Source organism: Oncorhynchus kisutch, linkage group LG30 (assembly GCF_002021735.2).
Source record: "Oncorhynchus kisutch isolate 150728-3 linkage group LG30, Okis_V2, whole genome shotgun sequence".
In the NCBI taxonomy this organism is placed as follows: Eukaryota; Metazoa; Chordata; class Actinopteri; order Salmoniformes; family Salmonidae; genus Oncorhynchus; species Oncorhynchus kisutch.
The window spans coordinates 16,417,789-16,440,674 of record NC_034203.2 but is presented as its reverse complement, the minus strand read 5'-3'; the positions used below and the strand labels follow the sequence as shown (position 1 = coordinate 16,440,674).

At 41.7% G+C, this 22,886-nt stretch overlaps 1 protein-coding gene across 2 annotated transcripts in view; it reads left to right on the top strand.

Moving 5' to 3' along the window:
* LOC109875271 (integrin beta-1) overlaps positions 1-17,902 on the top strand; it is a 31,762-nt gene extending 13,860 nt beyond the window's left edge. The window contains exons 2-16 of one of the 2 annotated variants that reach the window (XM_020467557.2): positions 2,746-2,812; positions 3,270-3,355; positions 4,418-4,640; positions 4,943-5,113; positions 5,425-5,663; positions 8,523-8,678; positions 8,941-9,126; positions 9,317-9,457; positions 9,706-9,908; positions 10,134-10,372; positions 10,660-10,882; positions 12,497-12,732; positions 13,075-13,241; positions 14,447-14,530; positions 16,804-17,902. In XM_020467557.2, coding sequence (XP_020323146.1) covers positions 2,746-2,812; positions 3,270-3,355; positions 4,418-4,640; positions 4,943-5,113; positions 5,425-5,663; positions 8,523-8,678; positions 8,941-9,126; positions 9,317-9,457; positions 9,706-9,908; positions 10,134-10,372; positions 10,660-10,882; positions 12,497-12,732; positions 13,075-13,241; positions 14,447-14,524 — 2,415 coding nt within the window. In that variant the 3' untranslated portion in view covers positions 14,525-14,530; positions 16,804-17,902. The remainder of the gene's footprint in view (positions 1-2,745; positions 2,813-3,269; positions 3,356-4,417; positions 4,641-4,942; positions 5,114-5,424; positions 5,664-8,522; positions 8,679-8,940; positions 9,127-9,316; positions 9,458-9,705; positions 9,909-10,133; positions 10,373-10,659; positions 10,883-12,496; positions 12,733-13,074; positions 13,242-14,446; positions 14,531-16,803) is intronic. The other variant, XM_020467558.2, reaches the window with a different exon arrangement.
* Positions 17,903-22,886: the final 4,984 nt, after the last annotated feature.

Below are 22,886 nucleotides of genomic sequence, written 5' to 3'. Positions count from 1 at the left end.
AGATTAGGCACAATAGTGGAATTTGCAGTTTGCCTTCTAAGTAAAAGTATGTAATTGACAGTGATGCAAATGAATACAAATAGTAGAATTATGCAATACTTTTATTTTGAAGGCTAACCCGCAAAGTCCACTATTGTGGCTAGCTTCACATAGATGGGTCCGATCACCATTAATCGAATAAGAACTGTCTTATAAATTAGGGTCATTTTAGATGACACCTAGCTATATAGTTAGCTAGCTAACTATAGCTACTGAAACAGATGTTGTATTATTTGACACGCAACGACCCAAAGGGCGTTCCATATAAATCCTTTTTGAGAATGAAATGACTCAACAACGAAACAGCACAGCAAGTAAGTGAAAGATAGGTTTTGATTATGTTTTACTGGTAATGGGGACATGTGTAAATGCCAACAAATTTTTTTTTTGTGTGTGTGAACTTTATTTAACTAGGCAAGTCAATTAAAATTCTTATTTACAATGACGGCCCGGACGACACTGGCCAAATTGTGCGCCGCCCTATGGGACTCCCAATCACGGCCGGATGTGATACAGCCTGGATTCGAACCTGGGATTGTAGTGATGCCTCTTGTACTGAGATGCAGCGCCTTAGACCGCTGTGTGTGTTAAGCATTCTAGTACAGTTAAATAGTTAAGAGGCCGCAAGATTTTTACATATCGGTAAGGAAAATATTGGGTATCGGCCAAAATGTCATATTGGTGCATCTCTAATTGCATTGCAAGTAGATATGATGGACATGCTTATTCATAACTATGAACAGGTTCATAACAAGATGCAATCATTTGCCATTAGTGAGAATGGAGAATCTATTTAATTGCATTTTAAAATAATTAGGAATAGGCTATTTATTTAATTTCCATGATCAATGAGTAATCAATTCCTCACTTTTTTCTGTGATGGTTTCATAGTCACGAGGTAGCATATGCCTACAACAAGGATACCGTTCTTCCCATCGCTTGTATAATTGGATCCGCTTTACAGTACTAAATAGATAAGCCAGTTCATGTATTTTTCTGTATGCCATCCGATCCGATTGACGTGGAACAGACCGCTGTAGGTTACTTCTGTAGCTTAATTCTGAATATTGTCATTTTAAATTTATCGAGTAGACTGTTGCATTTTTACACACAGTATTTTCATAACCATTGCAGAATAACTTCTTCGCCTTTTCTAACCACGATGGGTTCATATTCCCAAAGTAGTCATAGTCTACAACAAATCACCATCACCATCTCATTTATTTGGCCCTATTAGATACACTATTTTAAGTATTTACCTCTATGCATCAGACAAGAAGTGTGGTTAATATAGCATACAGGTGAACAGACAGTTGATATTTAGTATTGAAGTGTGCATGGCTACCACTGTGCGTAGACATTGTTTCAGAATTCGCAGGCAGCGCAGAAAAAGTAAATGCTAAACATTAGGCCCTATTAAATTCAAACGGTCTGTTTACAGGTCCACAGCTATTTGCAATTGTTCTTTCATAAACTTTTTGTATAGGCTTATAGCAAATGTTTAACTTTCTGCCATCACCTCCAAAGACATTTGATCAAGTTCGTTATTGCTATTTCCTCTGCCTAATTCGAATACTTCCTAATTATACAGCAAATAAGAGCGTTACTGTCGCCATACAATCGTTTTTTTAATGCTCGTTGACACTCGCACAGTTTCAGGACGGGTCTGATTTACAACGGGAAACGTGTATGTATGGCGTGCACCAATTTTAGAAATCTCTTTGTTTGTGTACAGTCTTTTCAGGAGTGGCGCACGCAGATATTTACTGTAAAATGTAGGCAGTGCAATGCTTACAGATCTTCTCTGTATCGGGGTTAGCCCAATATGAATGTTGGCCACCATGTTTCCAAGGTCTTGTAACGAAAATGACATCAGAATTCAGCTGATTACTTTTTCTTCTTCTCCTAAATAGTTTTTTGATTGGTTTTCTGTTCAGTGACAATGGTGGTAGTGTTCTGAGTGCTGCATTAGTTTGCTATTTATGTTAAAGATGATTAAGCAGCAGCAGCTCAAACAATGTCTTCAAGTGCTGACGACCACATTTAAAGCAAGGACTTTGACTCCTGTCCTCTATCTCTGGGGGTGTGTAGGTCCTTATCTGAAGGACTAGATATTCCCATCCCTGACTACCTTCGGCGTGCTTAAACAGCAGCCGTCTATCCCTACATGAAATTAACTTGCTTTGTTCGTGTTGTGCTAAATGTTTCGCACACTTCTCAAAACACCCTCATGATAGAGGCCTAACAAAAAGTTAGATTTGGTCACATACAGGAAACGTATCTAGATGTTCTAACACTTAAAACCCTCCACCAAATGCTTTACCACAGCTTCATAACCACTGACATGCATATTCTACACTGCGACTTATAAAGAGGTCCTTTTGTACGGCTTGGAAGATGCCAGTATCGCGATTCTTGTTTAGTATCTTGGCAAGGAAACAAAACACGAAGCATATTTAACTTCTTTAGGAAAACAAACAGTATGTTGTCATCCAGAGACACATATATTTATTTTCCAAGCTGTAGCACACAATGTTTTACATACAGCAGGTTTTTAAGACCAGGGAGACTTTTTATACCTATATCGCGATATCTTTTCCGTTACAGCCCTTTGTGGCTTCTTGCTTTCAGAATATGATAAGTGCTTCGTTCAATCCATGTCATGTAGATTGAATTAATCCACTGTCTGTTTTTGTCTCCTTTCAGATGGATCTGAAGCTACTTTCTATAGCAACATTATTAGGAATCCTATGTTTCTGCAGTGCACAGCAAGGTAAGGTCATTTGAGACACACACAAGACACACAATGTTCTACATCTTGCTGTTTTGTCTGCTCTATTGACTTATCTTTGTTGCTCTTTGATGCATATTCTTCAGATCATGATAGTGTGGCAGTTCATTTTAGGATTGCATTATGGTTTTAGGAGACCGGATGTCCTAATGGGAGGATGTTGTGTATTCAAAAAATTGTCTACAGCTGCCTGGCTTTGAATGGAATATATTGGAAGAAGTGAAATGGCATGTTGAGCCAGCTAGAGGGGGCAGCTTTAAATTTCTGCATCCCAAATGAACCCTATATACAATGTAGTGCACTACTTTTTGACCATAGTAGACCACAGTAGTGCACTACACGGGGAATCGGGTGCCGTTTATGGCGCAAACTTTCTGAATGCTGCCTCTTGGCAAATAGTTGTGGCTGTTTCTTACAAAGTATTGCTTCTTCCTTTCAGAGGGCAGTGATTGCATCAAGGCGAATGCACAATCATGTGGGGAATGCATCCAGGTGGCAGAGAAATGTGGATGGTGTACAGACGCGGTAAGTGTCTCTTTTGATAGTTGTTTGAGTGCACACGCTCACAGGGGCAGAATGTTTCGACTTACCGAACTAGAAGCAGTTACCTCAACAGTGTTTGTATTTAGAGGTTAACAATGGCAGGGATATCATTACAATACCAGGTAGAGAGCTTGCTGTGAAATGGTAGGGCGGGGGGGGGGGGGGTGCAGGCAACTCAGAGTATTGTAATACAGAGCCGTCGTGAGTCACGTTGCGGAACATAACTCACCCTGACACTTCCTGTCAGAGCTTGCCTGGGGTTGTGTCCCAAACGGCACCCTATTTCCTACATAGTGCACTACTTTTGACCCGAGCCTTATGGGGCCTTGTCAAGTGTAGTGCACTATATAGGGAATAGGGTGCCATGTGGGATGCACACCTGTTCTATCAAAGGTCAACAATGCAGGCTGCTGAAGAACTTAGTGCAGTCGACCTGTTTACCAATCTCAATGAGCAACACCAAATGTCAGGTACCTCGTTCAACACTGCTGAAACAGAAGCAAAAACTGACATCTTCAGCAATAATACCCATTATAAAATTGTGTGATGGTTTGATTCAGAAAAATCCCCCTTTTAAGAACGAGGCCAGACATAGTACTATATTCATTCAGACTTGGCACATTGTCTTTGGCAAACCACTGCTGTACCTTGTGTAAAATCATGTGCATCCAATCTAAACTTTGCCTGTTCCTGACGGAGAATGGCCTATTTCTGTGTCCCAAATTCGCTCTATTCCCTACATAGTGCACTACTTTAGACCAGAGTCCTATGGGCCATGGTCAAAAGTAGTGTACTATATAGGGTGCCATTAGGGACGCAGGGAAAGTGTTCAGATAGCTTGCACATGCAGGGTAACGTTAAATAGCTAGAGGACACAACTCATTAAAATCCAAACCTCCAGGGCACTTCTAGTCAAGGGCCAGTCTTGACAGGCATACCGTGTATTTTTGTATCTATGATAACTATTGTGAAAAGTCGATAAATAAAGTTTGGGTTATTTGTCATCGCTAATGACGACGTGTTTTGTTTTCTTTCTCTGTGCAGGACTTCCTGAAGCAGGGAGAGTCTAAGTCAGCTCGCTGTGATGAGCTGAAGTCCCTGATCACGAAGGGCTGCAGTAAGGCCAAGATCGAGAACCCCCGGGGCAGTATCTCCATCGACAAGGACAAGCCCGTCACCAACCGCAAGAAGGACGTGGCCGAGAAGCTGAAGCCTGACCAGATCACTCAGATCCAGCCCCAGAAACTCAGCCTCAACCTCCGATCTGGTAAAGACTTAAATCTGATCCTATATCAGGTCAGGAGTTATCTTGTAGGTCATAATGAGTAAGATTAGATGGACATTGAGGAACTGATCCTAGATCGGCAATCCTACTCTAATAAGAGGTTTTGTGAATACTGGCCCTGCCTCCTGCTAGGATATTAAATATTTCTTGAACTTTCCATTAACATGCAGTCATTGATGGCTATATCTAAATTGTCAGTCAGAATCCTGTTGCTGTTTGTATCATCCGGAATGATGAAGTCAACATGTTCTCTGAATCTGTTCTATTCTATTTCCACCATGCAGGTGAGGCCCAGACATTTAAGTTGAAGTTCAAGCGGGCAGAGGACTACCCCATCGACCTCTACTACTTGATGGACCTCTCTTTCTCCATGAAAGACGATTTGGAGAACGTCAAGAACCTGGGGACTGACCTGATGCGTGAGATGCAGGAGATCACGTCAGACTTCAGGATTGGTAAGACACATTCAACTTTAAAACGTTCAAAGTGAAACAACTCTTCGGTCGACTATAAAAGGTCTTCTTTATACAGATAGGTAGTTAGTTGTTGGCCATCTCTCCCTGTCTGTAGGCCAGCTACAGGGTTATAAGACGGGGGACACCACTCCTCAATGTTTCTCTCCTGCCTCCCCCTGCCGCTAGCCTGTCTTTGGATGTTAGATCTTGGTTTCCCAACTCCTGTCCATCCTCCTTAGCTACAGCCAGATGCTAACCATTTCTGCCTCCTCTGCCAGCTCTTTCTAAACCTTGACTGTTTTCCTAACCAGGTTTTGGCTCATTTGTGGAGAAGACTGTGATGCCCTACATCAGCACCACCCCAGCCAGGCTGTTGAACCCCTGCACGAGCAATGAGAACTGCACCAGCCCTTTCAGCTATAAGAACGTGCTCAAGTTGACCGAGAATGGGCAGCAGTTCAACAGCCTGGTCAGCAAGCAGCAGATCTCTGGAAACCTGGACTCCCCTGAGGGAGGCTTCGATGCCATCATGCAGGTGGCAGTCTGTGGGGTGAGTGACCTGGCATGGGCTAAGTGTGCTAGTCTCCGTTAAGGGCCTGCATTCATAAAGCGCAGAGTAGTACGACTGATCTAGGATCAATCAGTAGTACTACTGATCAAGATAAATAAGATTACATGGACAGGGGGGACCTGATCCTAGATCAGCACTTCTAATATAAGACTCTTTATACCAGCCCAGAAGTACAGAAATGTTCCAAATCGGCTAGAATGGTGAATGGTTGAAATAATACCAGCCAGTGGAAAGTAGGGCTGTACCCAAAAAACTAAAGTTGTCTGTTCATTCGACCAATCGGTTGGTTGAAAATTTGAAAATATATTTCTCCATATATAGACACATCTTATGCATTTTAATCAAATCAACTATAGGCACTGAGCTTGTCTGATGCTTTAAGCGAACTGTTTGATTAAATAATTAAGACACACAAATGACTAGCAGGAGTCCGACCGCAATTGATTTGATTGTGCTGGGCCTGGCTCAGACTGTGTTAAAACAAAACTGCGAGTGACTGTGACTAGCACCCGTTGTTTCTCTCTCCTCCCTGCTGTAGCGACCACCACAGAACACCAACAGTGTGTTCACACTGCCCGTGTTGCTGAAGCTGCAACAGAATTGCAGCCATTTCTGACTTAAATGTTGTTACTGAAATCCCTCAATTTGTTTAGTTAAAACATTCCCTATTCCCTCAACTCTTGCTCTCTTCACATGACACGTATGCATCACATGCATGTGACCAATAGGGCCTGACCTATAGCATATCATCAATAAATTGGTTATTACTAACTCTGAACACTGTAACCCGTGACAGCAAAATGGATGCAGAGGACGTAACAAATAAACTTGAAACTGGGGAATGTTTACTGGTTGCTCAGGAGGTAAAGGGGAAGTCAGATGTGTGGAACAAATTTGACTAGTTGTGGAAAATACTGGAGATCAAGAAAAACGTGAGGCGCAAGCGCTGCGTGCATTTTATGTGTGTCAAACGGGTGCTGTTAGATTACAATATACATTTTCTGACTGTAAACATTAAATAAATAAGCGTACCAGAGTCAGTTTTTTTTATAGCCTTTATTACAGCAAAGACTAAAGTCGCATTCATTCGTGAATGCTATTCCCGAAATGGAACGGTTTAGGCCCATTTATTGTTTACTCTAATTATTCAAATCATGAATGACTCCTATGCTGGGATAACATGAACTAATACATTATTGATTGATACAGTAGCCTACGTAAGTATTGAAATATAGGCCTAAGTAAGACTAAACAGGATGTGCTCTTAGGCCTACAGTTCAATGGTTGTTATACAAGGATACTATACTAAGCCTACCAATGAAAACAACATTATTATTATTATTATTATTGTAATAATGATGACTATTATAATAATAATAATAGAAAGAAGATCAAGGAAAATGAAGGTCACTACTAGAAATACAAATCATTTAGAACAGTGTAAACGACACTAAATCAATTATAAATAATACAAGAGAGGCTGGTCTAATAGAAAACAAGTGTAAAGCCTTTATTACAGCATAACAAATATTAAAAACAGCTGAATTTGTGTACTTTATCTGACATGTTGTGGTTGCCTGAGGCTTGGTGCGCACAGAATCAGTAGCCTATTAATCACACAGGCATAAAGCCAGGCACATTAAACAGTTAGGCTATTGATTTATAGACCTAATTGGTTCCCTCTCCTCAATTTTCTTAGAGAATTAAGGCAAGGGCTGTCTTCCCCCGCATTGTTCTCCACACCAATATGCTGGTTAACTTTGCTATTATGCACATTGCAACATGGTCTAGGAAAAGGCGTCAATTTCAGAACCGCGGACAGCGACCACTATCCAACGCGGGACAAAGCGCATTTGTTATAAAATAATATTATTTTTGCACCATTGTTTTTACATAATATAACCATATATAATTTCAGTAGCAAATGTCTTACACCGATGGACTGTGCCATCCCCACGGCCACCACCCTCCAAAAAGCAAGTTCTGCAGGCTCTAGTTTTGTCTAATCTTGATTATTGTCCAGTCGTGTGGTCCAGTGCTACAAGGAAAGACCTAGTTAAGCTGCAGCCCAGAACAGAGCTGCACGTTTTGCTCTTATTTGTAATCAGAGGGCTTATAAATACTATGCATGCCAGTCTCTCATGGCTTAGAGTTGAGGAGACTAATGTTTCTTATAAAAATAAGAAGTGATGCAATGTGTTGAAAATCCCAAATTGTTTGCATAGTCAACTTGAACACTTATCCCACCAGACAAGTCACCAGGAGTCTTTTCATAGTCTCCAAGTCCAGAACAAATTCAAGAAAACGTACAGTATTATATAGAGCCCTTATTGCATGGAACTTCTATCTCATATTGCTAAAATAAACAGCAAACCTGGTTTCAAAAAACAGATAAAGCAACACCTCACAATGCCTCTCCCTTATTTGACCTAGATAGTTTGTGTATGCATTGATATGTAGGCTGTGTGTGCCTTTTTTAAAATGTATGTAGTTCTGTCCTTGAGCTGTTCTTGTCTAATGATGTTCTGTATTATGTTTCATGTTTTGTGTGGACCCCAGGAAGAGTAGCTGCTGCTTTTGCAACAGCTATTGGGGATCGTAATAAAATACCAAATACCAATGGATCAGTCCATCAGACAGGTGTCTTATACACCATGATTTGTTTATAAAAATGTTGCTACTGCCTGACTTAAAGAACAGCTTATCAACCAAACAATCGACTAGTCGACTAAATTGGTTTAGCTCTAGTGCAAAGCATTGCAACAAGGAATTTTGATATAGTTTGGAGAATTTATTTTTCGAGAGCTCTAATTGGTAGTATTTGTTTCTGTCCATCAGGATGCCATTGGCTGGAGGAACGTCACTCGTCTGCTGGTGTTCTCCACTGACGCTGGGTTCCACTTTGCTGGAGACGGCAAACTGGGCGGCATCGTTCTGCCCAACGATGGAAAGTGTCATCTGGAAAACAACATGTACACCATGAGCCATTACTACGTATGTGTTTCTCTGTATACTATATACTCTATACCTTCCAGACATTTTGTATTGCATTTGTTGCATTATAGTGTGCTTATTTTGTGTGCTCACCTCACCACATGAATTTCCATGTGAACGGACAATACGGTTTCCATGTGAACGGACAATAAGGTTATCATATATGGTATAACATGCTGTATGACTGGCTGATGTCTCTGTGGTACAGATCGTTGGATGTTTGTTTTGACATTTTCATCTTTCATTTCTTTTCAATTAATAGGACTATCCCTCCATTGCCCATTTGGTCCAGAAACTGAGCGACAACAACATTCAGACAATTTTTGCAGTTACTGAGGAATTCCAGCCGGTTTACAAGGAACTGAAGAATCTCATCCCCAAGTCAGCAGTAGGAACCCTGTCCTCCAACTCCAGCAACGTCATCAAGCTCATTATCGATTCTTACAATGTGAGTTTAACCCCCTCGCTTTGACACCAGCTTTGAATGGGAAAGGCTGTTTTGATGTGAAGCTAATAATTACTGTGCAGAAAATCAATACCTGGGATCTGTCCCAAATGCACCCTATTCCCAAATAGTGTACTACTTTTTACCAGGTTTTTTCTATTGACACATTTGGTTAACATTCTTTGTTTGGTAGTCTCTTTCATCTGAAGTCATTCTGGAGAACAACAAGGTGCCTGAAGGTGTGTCCATAAAATACAAGTCCATCTGCAAGAATGGCGTGGTTGGTACGGGAGAGAACGGAAGAAAATGCTCTAACATCTCCATTGGAGATGAGGTAAGTGAGAGCGAGCGCTTCCTGTCCTTGGTGGTCTAGTCTCTATTGAAATAGTGGTGGAGAATTTACATTTGTCAATGTAATACATCTAGAAAAATGTGTAAACCATCCAAGACATTTTTAGGAGGTTACTATTGGAAAAACAAGAGGGAATATATTTGACCGTTACTCAACGTTTCAGCTCAGAGGTCTTTCTCAAGACCAGTCTCCAGGAGCTTACTAATGCCTTCTATCATCCTATCTCCTAGGTGTCCTTTGACATTACCATCGAGTCCCAGAAGTGTCCATCTCAAGGCAAGTCAGAGACCATTAGGATCAAGCCGCTGGGTTTCAATGAGGATGTGGAGATCGTCCTCAACTTCATCTGCGAATGTGAATGTTCCAAAGGCGGAGAACCTCTCAGCAAGATCTGCCACAATGGCAACGGGACCTTTGAGTGTGGAGCCTGCAGGTAGGCACAACATAAAACACTGGTTTGGGTTCTGATTTTCAGGTGTGAATTACCATAATGTTCTTCTGAAACTATACGGGTCATATTCACTAGGATCCAAACGGTAGAAAAAGGACCAAAAGGGACTACATTAACTTATCCAATAAGAAATGCTTTTTTTTGTTTTCCGCAGTACCATTTTTTGCTTCCATATGCACGAATGAATACGATCTTGCTTTGGTTCAGGTGCAACGAAGGACGTATCGGCAGACTGTGTGAGTGCAGCACAGACGAGGTGAGGACAGACGACCTGGACGGTAACTGTCGGAAGGACAACGGTACAGACATCTGCAGCAACAACGGAGACTGTGTGTGTGGAACATGTGAGTGTAAGAAGAGGGAGAACCCCGAGGAACGGTACAGTGGGAAATTCTGCGACTGTGACAACTTCAACTGTGACCGCTCCAACAACAAACTCTGTGGAGGTAGGACCTGTGGCTGGCCCTCTTTGTTTGAATGTATACAAGTTTTCGTAGACCTATTGTATTCATTCAACACTGCTGCATACTGTAACATCTAGAGAAGAAAATACTGAAAGAATGTGTTTTTAAAATGTACAGCATATCATGAATTGTCTGTTTTCTCCACCTCTTTCCTCAGCCATGGCCTAACCTACTGAAAGAAAATGTTTGTTTGATTGGATGATTCTTCAAAATGGATGGCTGTGTTGTGTAGGCCTAGCATAGATTCAATCTCTTATTTTCTCTACTAGGACATGGGCGTTGTGAGTGCAGGGTGTGTATCTGCGATGCCAACTACACAGGCAGCGCCTGCGACTGTTCCCTGGACACTTCCACCTGCCTGGCAGCCAACAAGCAGATATGTAATGGCCGGGGCACCTGCGAGTGTGGCGTCTGCAAATGCACCAACCCCAAGTTCCAGGGCCCCACCTGTGAGATCTGCCCCACCTGCCCCGGAGTCTGCGCTGAGCACAAGTGAGTCCCTGTTCAGGGTGTTAACCATAGACAACATCGTCTCTTTATCTCTGTTATTACCCACCCACAATGCTGACAGGGAGTTGTGGATTTGTACATTGCCTTTGGAAGGATTCAGACCCATTTGACTTTTTCCACATTTTGTAACATTACAGCCTTATTCTAAAATTGATTAAATAAAAATAATTCCTCAATCTACACACAATACCCCATAATGACAAAGCAAAAACAGTTTTTTAGCTTATTTACGTAAGTATTCAATCCCTTTGCTAGGAGACTTGAAAATGTGTTTCTATAACTTCATTGGAGTCTGCCTGTGGTAAATTTAAATTGATTGGACATGGTTTGGAAAGGCGAACACCTGCCAATATAAGGTCCCACCGTTGACAGTGCATGTCAGAGCAAAAACCAAGCCTTGAAGTCGAAGGAATTGTCCGTAGAGACAGGATTGTGTCAATGCACAGATCTGGGGAAGGGTACCAAAACATTTTTGCAGCATTGAAGGTCCCCAAGAACACAGTGGCCCCCATCATTCTTAAATGGAAGACGTTTGGAACCACCAAGGCTCTCGGGGAGAGAAGGGCCTTGGTCAGGGAGGTGACCAAGAACCCGAGTTCCTCTGTGGAGATGGGAGAACGTTCCAGAAGGACAACCATCTCTGCAGCACTCCACCAATCAGGCCTTTATGGTAGAGTGGCCAGACGGAAGTCACTCCTCAGTAAAAGGCACATGACAGTCCGCTTCGAGTTTGCCAAAAGGCACCTAGACTGACCATGAGAAAGTAGGTTCTCTGGTCTAATTAAACCAAGATTGGACTCTTTGGCCTCAATGCCAAGCGTCACGTCTGGAGGAAACCTGGCACCATCCCTACGGTGAAGCGTGGTGGCAGCATCATGCTGTGGGGATGTTTTTCAGCAGCAGGGACTGGGAGACTAGTCAGGATGGAGGCAAAGATGTACAGAGGTCCTTAATGAAAACCTGTTCCAGAGCGCTCAAGACTTCAGACTGGGGCGAAGGTTCACCTTCAAACAGGTCAACGACCCTAAGCACACAGCCAAGACCACGCAGGAGTTGCTTTGGGACAAGTCTCTAAATGTCCTTGAGTGGCCCAGCCAGAACCCGATCGAACAGCGAGACCTGACAATATCGGTGCAGCGATGCTCCCCTTCCAACCTAACAGAGCTTGAGAGGATCTGCAGAGCAGAATGGAACAAAGTCCTCAATTACAGGTGTGCCAAGCTTGTAGTGTCATACCCAAGAAGACTAAGCTATAATCACTGCCAAAGGTGATTTTAGCAAAGTACTGAGTAAAGGGTCTGAATGCTTATGTAATATGATAGCCTTTTTTTTTGTATGAATCAGCAGAAATTTCTTTAAAAAATTTGCTTTATCATTGTGTGTGTGGATTGAGGGCCATACATTTTAGAGTAAGGCTGTAACCTAACAGAATGTGGAAAAAGTCAAGGAGTCTGAATACTTTCCGAAGGCACTGTATAACCTGGGGGAAAAATGTGTATTGTAAAAAAAACAGACAATGATAAATCAGTTTTTATTCATCTTAATACCTATCTGTATGGCTATAGCCTGACCATGTTATTGTCCTCTCTCTAAAAGGGAGTGTGTTCAGTGCCGGGCCTTTGAAACTGGAGAGAAGAAGGACACGTGTCAGAGGGACTGCAGCTATTTCAACCTGATCAGAGTGAAGGATCGGGACAAGCTGCCCCAGCCAGCCGACCAATCCTACCCCCTATCCCACTGTAAGGAGAGGGACGCCAACGACTGCTGGTTCTACTACACCTACGCCGTCAGGAACGACACAATGAGGGAGGTCTACGTGGTCGAGACTCTGGGTGAGTGGATGGCTGGTGCTGCACCATTGAGAAGCAAATATCTTTGATCATCCATTTAGGAATAGCCTGCCCTAATGACTTCATGTCTGTATGGCATTTTACAGCCTGCATCCCTAATGACACCTTTAATCCCTATAATCTCTGGTCAAAAGTAGTGTACTACAAAATGACATGGTGCACTACGAAGGGAATAGGGTGCCATTTGGGACAGAGCCAAAGTGCAGGCCTATAATTATACATTTTATTTGGCGGACGCCTTTCAAAACACAAGTACACAGTCCATTGTATATGATTAACTGTAAATGCATAATGTTGCCATGCGTGTTCCCTGCTGTGCTCCAGAGTGCCCAGCGGGCCCTGACATCATCCCCATCGTGGCTGGCGTGGTGGCGGGCATTGTGCTCATTGGCCTGGCCCTACTGCTCATCTGGAAGCTGCTCATGATCATCCACGACCGCAGAGAGTTCGCCAAGTTTGAGAAGGAGAAGATGAACGCCAAATGGGACACGGTAAGGCATCCTGTTGGATCACACCAGCACAGCTGGCTTTCAAATAAGAATATCAACTTTTATATTAGTGGTGATTTGCTTTCTTTTCACTGTTCAGATATCTGGGATTGCATTCATAAAGTGTCTCAGAGTAGGTGTGCTGATCTAGGATCTGTTTTGCATTTAGATCACAATGAATAAGATTGAATGGATAGGGGGGCCTGACTCTAGATCAGCACTCCTATTCAGAGACACTAGATGGATACGGCCCCTGGTCTACTCTTGAAATGTGAGATGAATTTCTGTCCTAAATTAACTAACACACACACACACACACACACACACACTATATATATATATATATATATATATATATATATATATATATATATATATATATATATATATATATAGCTTACTGCTTGTGATTTCAGAGCTCATTCATCCAGCATTCCTTTTACGCCTATCTCAAGAGATTCACTTAATTGCCTTGGTTATCTGTGCGAAAACCAACTGTTATATTTGTGCCTTGGTTGTCTCTTTAGCTACATCTCCTGTTTTGTGCCAACAATGGCAGCACAGAAACCTGGCTCTGTCACGCTGTTGAGGGAGTGGCCTTTCCTCCATGGGCATTTTGCTGGCTAGGAGTGCTGCCACTATCTGTCCACTCATCAGTACTTCATGCCCATAATAGGCAATGAAGCTGAGGGAGAGGGTGTGCTTGGTCACCAACAGAATAAAGCTCAATCCAGCTGCTCAGTGTGCTCTGACAGTCATAGCAACAGTATTTCATGTTTATAGTAGAATGACAGAGCACTTGTGTGCTGAGAAAGTGCACAGCTGAGAGAGAATATAGCCTCTGGTCGAGTCCCAAATGGCTCCATATTACCTAAATAGTGCACTACCTTTTGACGAGAACCCCTGTGGGCCCTGGTCAAAAATAGTGGTACTGGTCAAAAGTAGTGGTAGTGCACTATAAATGGAATAGGGTGCTATTTGGGACGCAACCTCATTCTCAAAGAGCATGGCTATTGCTAAACCATTGGGGTTGGATATGTTTGTATTCTGAATGATGGATAGACCCCTAGTTGGTAAACCTTTTCTGCTTTCTTTTTCCCTCAACCATTACTCCCTCCATCCTGTCATCTTTTACTGCTTACTTTCTTTTCATGCTCTTTCTTGTTCTTCTTTTCTCTGACCCCTGTCTGTCTCATTGTTGACCATAGCAAGAGAATCCTATATACAAGAGCCCTATAAATAAGTTCCAGAATCCAAGCTATGGGCGTAAAGGCGTGGTCCTATAAGTTTACGTTTGTATTGCCTATCTCTCTTTTCCCTTTTCCTGCATGTACTTTACTTTCCCCTTGTGGTGTTTTGTGATTCAGTTTTGCATCTTTTCTTCACCCTTTTTCACTGATATTTTCATTCTTAAGAAAAAAACAGATTCAACTTCTTAAAAGCAAAAGCTGTAATATAACCGTTTTCTCATTTCAGTAGCGAGTTTAAAGTTTCTGGTACTGTCTGAGGCAACCTGAAGAACACATGTCTAAAAATGAATCACTTAATAAAACGGGATATATATATTTTAACTACGGTGGTCTATAGCTCACCAACATCTATCCAATTCGCTCTGCCTTATTTTAAATGGGTTCATGTTTAACATGTATTTAACTGCATGTTGTTGGGTGTGCCATTAACATCCTAGATTATAGGACTGGTGACTGCTTTGTTCGCAAGTCCCTATTGAAATGTTGAAAATCGTATTGTCCAAATGGAGACGTGCTGCTCTGGAATTAATTTTAACCAAACAATGTGATATGTGAAGTGGTTCTAACCGAATGATTCTCTTTTTGGACTACATTCCAAATGGCAACTATGGGCCCTGGTCAAAAATAGTTAAGTATGTACAGTGGGGAGAACAAGTATTTCATACACTGCCGATTTTGCAGGTTTTCCTACTTACAAAGCATGTAGAGATCTGTAATTTTTATCATAGGTACACTTCAACTGTGAGATGGAATCTAAAACAAAAATCCAGAAAATCGCATTGTATGAATTTTTTTTTTTTTGTAATTAATTTGCACGACATAAGTATTTGATACATCAGAAAAGCAGAACTTAATATTTGGTACAGAAACCTTTGTTTGCAATTACTGTGATCATATGTTTCCTGTAGTTCTTGGCCAGGTTTGCACACACTGCAGCAGGGATTTTGGCCCACTCCCCCATACAGGTTTCGGGGCTGTCGCTGGGCAATACAGACTTTCAGCTCCCTCCAAATATTTTCTATTGGGATCAGGTCTGGAGACTGGCTAGGCCACTCCTTAGTTGCCCTGGATGCGTGTTTCGGGTCGTTGTCATGCTGGAAGACCCAGCCATGACCCATCTTCAATGCTCTTACTAAGGGAGAGAGGCTGTTGGCCAAGATCTCGCGATACATGGCCCCATCCATCCCCCCCTCAATACGGTGCAGTCGTCCTGTCCCCTTTGCAGAAAAGCATCCCCAAAGAATGATGTTTCCACCTCCATGCTTCACGTTTGGGATGGTGTTCTTGGGGTTGTACTCATACTTCTTCTTCCTCCAAACACGGCGAGTAAAGTTTAGACCAAAAAGCTCTATTTTTGTCTCATCAGACCACATGACCTTATCCTATTCCTTCTCTGGATCATCCAGATGGTCATTGGCAAACTTCAGATGGGCCTGGACATGCGCTGGCTTGAGCAGGGGGACCTTGCGTGCGCTGCAGGATTTTAATCCATGCGTAGTGTGTTACTAATGGTTTTCTTTGAGACTGTGGTCCCAGCTCTCTTCAGGTCATTAACCAGGTCCTGCTGTGTAGTTCTGGGCTGATCCCTCACCTTCCTCATGATCATTGATGCCCCACGAGGTGAGATCTTGCATGGAGCCCCAGACCGAGGGTTATTGACCGTCATCTTGAACTTCTTCCATTTTCTAATAATTGCGCCAACAGTTGTTGCATTCTCACCAAGCTGCTTGCCTATTGTCCTGTAGCCCATCCCAGCCTTGTGCAGGTCTACAATTTGAACCCTGATGTCCTTACACAGCTCTCTGGTCTTGGCCATTGTGGAGAGGTTGGAGTCTGATTGAGTGTGTGGACAGGTGTCTTTCAAAAAAGTTCAAACAGGTGCAGTTAATACAGGTAATGAGTGGAGAACAGGAGGGCTTCTTAAAGAAAAACTAACAGGTCTGTGAGAGCTGGAATACTTACTGGTTGGTAGGTGATCAAATACTTATGTCATGCAATAAAATGCAAATTAATTACTTAAAAATCATACAATGTGATTTTCTGGATTTTGTTTTCGATTCCGTCTGAGTTGAAGTGTACCTATGATAGAAATTACAGACCTCTACATGCTTTAAGTAGGAAACACTGCCGATTTTGCAGGTTATCAAATACTTGTTCTCCCCACTGTATGTATGTATGTATGTATGTATGTATGTATGTATGTATGTAGTTAAATAAAAGGTTAACAAAAAAATAGGGAATAGGCTGCCATTTGGGACAAAGACAATGTATCCATGATTACTCTTTTTCTCACTCTTTTTGCTTGTCTTTTGCAGGGTGAGAATCCCATCTACAAGAGTGCTGTAACAACTGTTGTCAATCCAAAATACGAGGGCAAATGATGGAGAATCCTCTGTCATTACAACACTGTATGCAAAATAATATTGTGGAGGGTTTATGTTCATGGTTTGTTTTTGTAGTCACCAAATAATAGCAGTGCATTTTGCCACTATTTCAATATGTTTTACTAACCGTTTTTTTTCTATGCATCATTTGAATTGAAAAATTGTACAGTATGTATAAACTTTGGTTTTTACTTTTTTGTAGAACATGGTGGAATGTTTAAACTGATATTTTTTTTTGCCACAGGACTGGCAAGGTCATTGAAGGTGTGGTTGTGCCTTTCATAGAACCGTGGAGCCATTATTTCTGTTTTTGAGGGTGAAATTGGATGTCGATATGGGACAAGATACGTAGCGATAGCTGGCCATTAGGACAGCAGTAAATTGTAATGTGTACAGTTTGTAGGAAATTCTGTGTAAAGCCATATTTTAGTCACAGAAAAGGGCTGGAAGCAAAGGTATGTTAATCAATTTATTATTCAACCTGAACAATCAATTTAAATGTTTATTTTTTAAAGATAGTCATAATATTTGTAAATCTTTATAAATAAAATGACATTAATGTACATTAGTAGTATTATGGGCTCCAGGTTTAAATGGTTTAGTTTTAAAGAACTCAGGTCCCTATTAAACTCTTAATTAATAGCGATGCCAAATATTAGAACTCACTGCCTTGTTTGCAAACAATATGCCTTATTTTTAAGTGTCTTGCTTCAGTTACAGAAATGGAGTTCTGAATGGTTTATTACTTGACCTGTATCCTCAGCGTGTTTTTCTTTACTGTTGAATAATTCTCTTCTAATTAGATGGTTTAATCAAACTCTTCCATTGAATAATGGTGACTACATTTCAGTTATAAAGATCAGTGTTAAGGGAGTGACGTCATTCAGATCTTTGAAGAATTTCAAACATCCCACTTAGTTGTAAGAACACAGTTTTTAAAGTGCCTTTTTATTTCATCACATTCACATTTTGCATTACTTTATTTCTGAAATTATTTATTAAAGTTCCAAAACAAATTACCCCAAAATTGTTCCATGCTGCGTGTGTGTCATTTGTCCTTGCTTTCTTTTTGTTAGAAACATGCCAAAGAATGTTTGGCTCACTGTGGCCTAGGCCTCTGATCCAGCTTTCAATTCACTGTTCATCTTATGCTACCCACATGTTTTCTACAGTTTAACAAGATGCATTTCACCTCTTATTTTTGCCAATTCATGCATTTTCCAACTCTGGATAAATCTCAGGATAGTGTCCTGATCTGAACAACAAAAATACAGCTGCCACTGTTTTCAGATGCTGCACTGCCTAATGAGCATTTGTAGATACTTGAGTCATATGGCATCAGCACTGCCACAGAGGAGGGGAACAAGGCCAATCCACAGGACACAGTTGGTGTGAACATTGGTATCAGGAGTTGGAAGCTCTGCTCCAATACAGGTTGGGAGAATGCCCAATGGTTGAAATTAGTTTTCTGGTGTTAGACCTTTTTTGCAAGGGAGACAGTTTGACGTTAGTGGGTCTTTCTGGTACATTTTTTGTTTTTGTGAATAGTTCCATCACAGAATAAAATTGTAATCCCGTAAATAATACATTGTATAATTTTGTTCCACTGATTTAAATCAAGCTGTAAGTAGTGTACAGATTGACATCTCTCCCAACCTGCAGTCAGGCACCACCAGGCAGCATTCAAATAATATAAGAATCATTTCCGTACTGCAATTGAAAGACTGCGTTTCTGCGTCTGTTTCCATCTTGTATGTTAGGTGGTCCATTCCCAAGGTAATACAGAGGGTTTAGAATAGCGTGTACAACAGATGGAACTTTCTCGTTTTTGAGCGTGAGCTCATCAACCCAGTGTTCTCTACCTCATTGCTCTCTACAGATTGGTGCCAGCCACCGACCAATCAGGATGCGTCTTCTATTGCAAAGTTGTTAACCCCCAACAAGAACACTTCTCCCAGTTTTGCTAGCTAATCTTCTTGGAAATAACAAGTATAATTATCTGATCTCAATAACGTATTACTTCGACGGAGACTTTCCGATACGATCAAGAGAAATCCGATGCTTAACAAAAAGCTGAATGACGTCTTATCAGGAGAATTTTACTTGCATGGCGTTTGCAAAACGATAACGTTACGCCAGCGTCTGTCCTTGGCTTTTGGGGAATCACTCATGATCACAAGAAATTGTTATCACCCATCATGGAGTCAATTTTACGGTAAGTTTTTCAGATATCTCAGTATTGCTGATCGAAACAACTGTCGTGTGAAAATCGTCTTTGTTGGATAGCAAGCTATCACAATTAAATTGAATGGCTTAAGTTGGCAAACCACCGATGCCAAGTCAAATCAGCATGCTAGGCTACTAGTAACTAACTACTTTAACGTTACAATCGCGAGCCAGCTCCACTTTTAGCTAGTAAGTTAGCTAACGTTTTTTGTTTGGTTTAAATGTTATAAATTGTCGTTTGCTTTCAAATGTTCTGACCTTCGAAATGCTAAATGTATTATAGTCCAAAGAGTCAGGACGAAAGCCAGCTAATGCTAAGTTACGGACCAAATTCAAGACCGCAACGTGTCATACATAAATCTGGTGTAAACTGTACAATTATTATTGTAAATCGGTTTATAAGTTTATAACTAACTAATTGTCATGTTCTAGCTAGGCAAGGAAGACAATATTTGATAGCTTACACTGCCAACCAACTACCAGTGGTCTACAAAGGAACTGCACATTCATATTTGAAGTGTTGACTAACGCCAAGTTGTTTGGCATGTAGGTAATTAATAACAGAATAAATCAGTAGAGTGGCTGGATCAGACTTAACGTTACTAGCCCTGGGCTCGATGTCAGAGACAAAACACTAGGCTTGTCCTCGCTTTGCGAACTACATTCCCAATGCTGTGTTGACGTTTAGAAACGTAAAGTATTGCTTTCACTAGTTAAAAAAAAATGTTGATATGCCTCTTATACAGTTGCAGTTTTACACATCCATAAGCTGTGTGTGCCTCCAGTTGATGAATTACACTTCCTACCAATTTACGTTTACACACAGAGCTGATTAGCACAGGTGGCCGCCTATGTCTTCCGTAAACAAGCAATGTAACATGGAGATATGTGGAAACACTAACCCAATAAAGGTACCCGTACCGCAAGCGATACGTTCAGAACGTAACTCCCCGACCAGAAGACACTATCGTCAATCGCCACTAAAGCAGTTAGCCTCTGAATGGGGTAGACTTGTCCTGGGCTCATAATCACGAAGCGTCTCGGAGAATGCGGATTTTAGGATCAGTTTAGCCTTTTGGGTCTTGTTGAGTTAGATTACATGGACAGGGGAGAGAGCAGGGGTGTATTCATTAGTTGGATTCTGTTACAAAACGTTTGGGCTGTTGCAAAAGGTTTTGCAATGGAAACTGTTTACTTTAATAACCAGTGGGAGTGGGACCTACCTGCATTTGTCCAATAGAAAGTCGTTTTTGTTGACAAACGCGTAGGGACCTACCTGCATTTAGTTTAAAACGAGTTTGTATTGGACAAATGCAGGTACAGTGCATTTGGAAAGTATTCAGACCCCTTGACTTTTTTTCACATTTTGTTAGGTTACAGGCTAATTCTAAAATGGATTAAATGTTTTCCTTCAATCTACATACAATACCCCATAATGACAAGGCAAAAACGGGTTTAGAAAATGTTGCTAATTTTATTTGTTAAAAAACAAATTTACATAAGTATTCAGACCCTTTATTCACAACTTTGTTGAAGCACGTTTGGCAGTGATTATAGCATCAAGTCTTCTTGGGTATGATGCTACAAGCTTGGCACACCTGTATTTTTGGAGTTTGTCCCATTCTGCTCTGCAGATCCTCAAGCTCTGTCAGGTTGGATGAGGACCGTCGCAACACAGCTATTTTCAGGTCTCCAGAGCTGTTTGATCTGGTTCAAGTCTCCGGGCTCTGGCTGGGCCACTCCTGCGTGGTCTTGACTGTGTGCTTCGGGTCATTGTCCTGTTTGAAGGTCAACCTTCGCCCTAGTCTGTGAACCTGCTCCAGAGTGCTCAGGACTTCATCAAGGATCTCTCTGTACTTGCTCTTTCCCTCGATCCTGACTAGTCTCCCAGTCTCTGATGCTGAAAAACATGGATGGTATTGGCCAGGTGATGAGCGGTGCCTAGTTTCCTCCAGACTTGGCATTCAGGCCAAAGAGTCCAATCTTGGTTTCATCAGAACAGAGAATATTGTTTCTCATTGTCAGAGTCCTTTAGGTGCCTTTTGGCAAAATCAAAGTGGTCTGTCATGTGCCTTTTACTGAGGAGTGGCTTCCGTCTGGCCACTCTACTGTAAAGGCCTGATTGGTGGAGTGCTGCAGAGATGGTTGTCCTTCTGGAAGGTTCTCCCATCTCCACAGAGGAACTCTAGTGCTCTGTCAGAGTGACCATTGGGTTCTTGGTCACCTCCCTGACCAGGGAGCTATTCCACCTCTAGGAATAGTCTTGGTGTTTCCAAACTTCTTTAATTTAAGAATGATGGAGGCCACTGTGTTCTTGGGGACCTTGAATGCTGCTGAAATGTTTTGGTAACCTTCCCCAGATCTGTGCCTCAAAACAGTCCTTTAACCTCATGGCTTTATTTTTGTTCTGACATGCACTGTCAACTGTGGGACCTTATATAGACAGGTGTCTTTCCAAATCATGTCCAATCAATTGAATTTACCGCAGGTGGAAAATGGAAACAGGATGCACTTGAGCTCAATTTCGAGTCTCTTAGCAAAGGGTCTGAATACTTCTGTAAATAAGGTATGTTTTATTTAATACATTTACAAAAATGTCTACCTGTTTTTGGTTTGTTATTATGGGGTATTGTGTGTAGATTGAGGAATTTTAACTTATTCCATTTTAGAATAAGGCTGTAATGTACATTTTTTGGGGGCGGGGGGTCTTAACTTTCCAAATGCACTGTAGGTCCCTCCCCGTTTGTCTCATAATGTTTGCCCGTTTTGGTTCCTAGCGTAAACAATGTTTTGCCTCTCTAATCTGAGCAATGAATACACACAAGCACAACCTACTCTGAGATTTTAGTTACTCTTTGCAATTGGAACCGCTGTCCCAGTCCCATCAACATGATGACCCTTTTAATTAAACACTCAAAGGAATGATGAGCTGTTTTTTTTTTATTCCCACTCAGATCCCAATGATGCTGTCTTTTGTAATGGTCGACGCCGAGTGGAACCTACAACTCTTGGAGCCTGGCTAGACCCGATGTCTGCCATTACTATAGGTAAGCCCTGAGAATGTCCTTATATGGGCTTTAGTAAAGCACCAGATGCATCTCCGCTTGGCATTCATGAGGTATTGGGGTAAGGCACAGAGAGACTAGCATCCTGTCCAGGGGGTGTACTTGTACATTAAGCTGCCTCACACTACAGAAACAGGAGATGGATTCATGCCCTATGGTAGCATGGCTGATGTGACTCAGATGGTACACAGCTAAGGAGAGCTGTGACACTTGTCTGGACAGGAGCCTGTTGATGGTGCAATATTCACAACCAAAATTGGCTTGAGCTTTGATTTGGTTCTCTCAAATGCTTATTTTTTTCTGGGGGGTTGAGACCTCTTTATTTGAAAATTCAAAAGTTGTATTAGAAGGGGGTAGGACTTGGGTGCTGTGTGGGTGTTTGGCACAGGATAACCAATCAGTAAAGCACAGCCACCATCATTATAGACACATTGTGACTACAATATCAAGGAGCCTTTAGACTCTGACGGTGGGAAGACTGAGTTTGGTGTCAAGCGGACTAGCCTTATTGACCATTCTGGCTCGGACAAGGCTTGCCAACTTATGGCACCAGAACCCTTTGTTTTGAGGTTCTTATTATTTCCAAATATTTGAATTACACGAGGACAGGCTTGTGGTATTGGCTGGAGCGGAATGTTTTCTAGCCACCACTGTTGAATTACGATAGGATTTACACACTGGTCAACGGAGGACCACACAGTTCGGTTGCAGCGGGCCACAGTT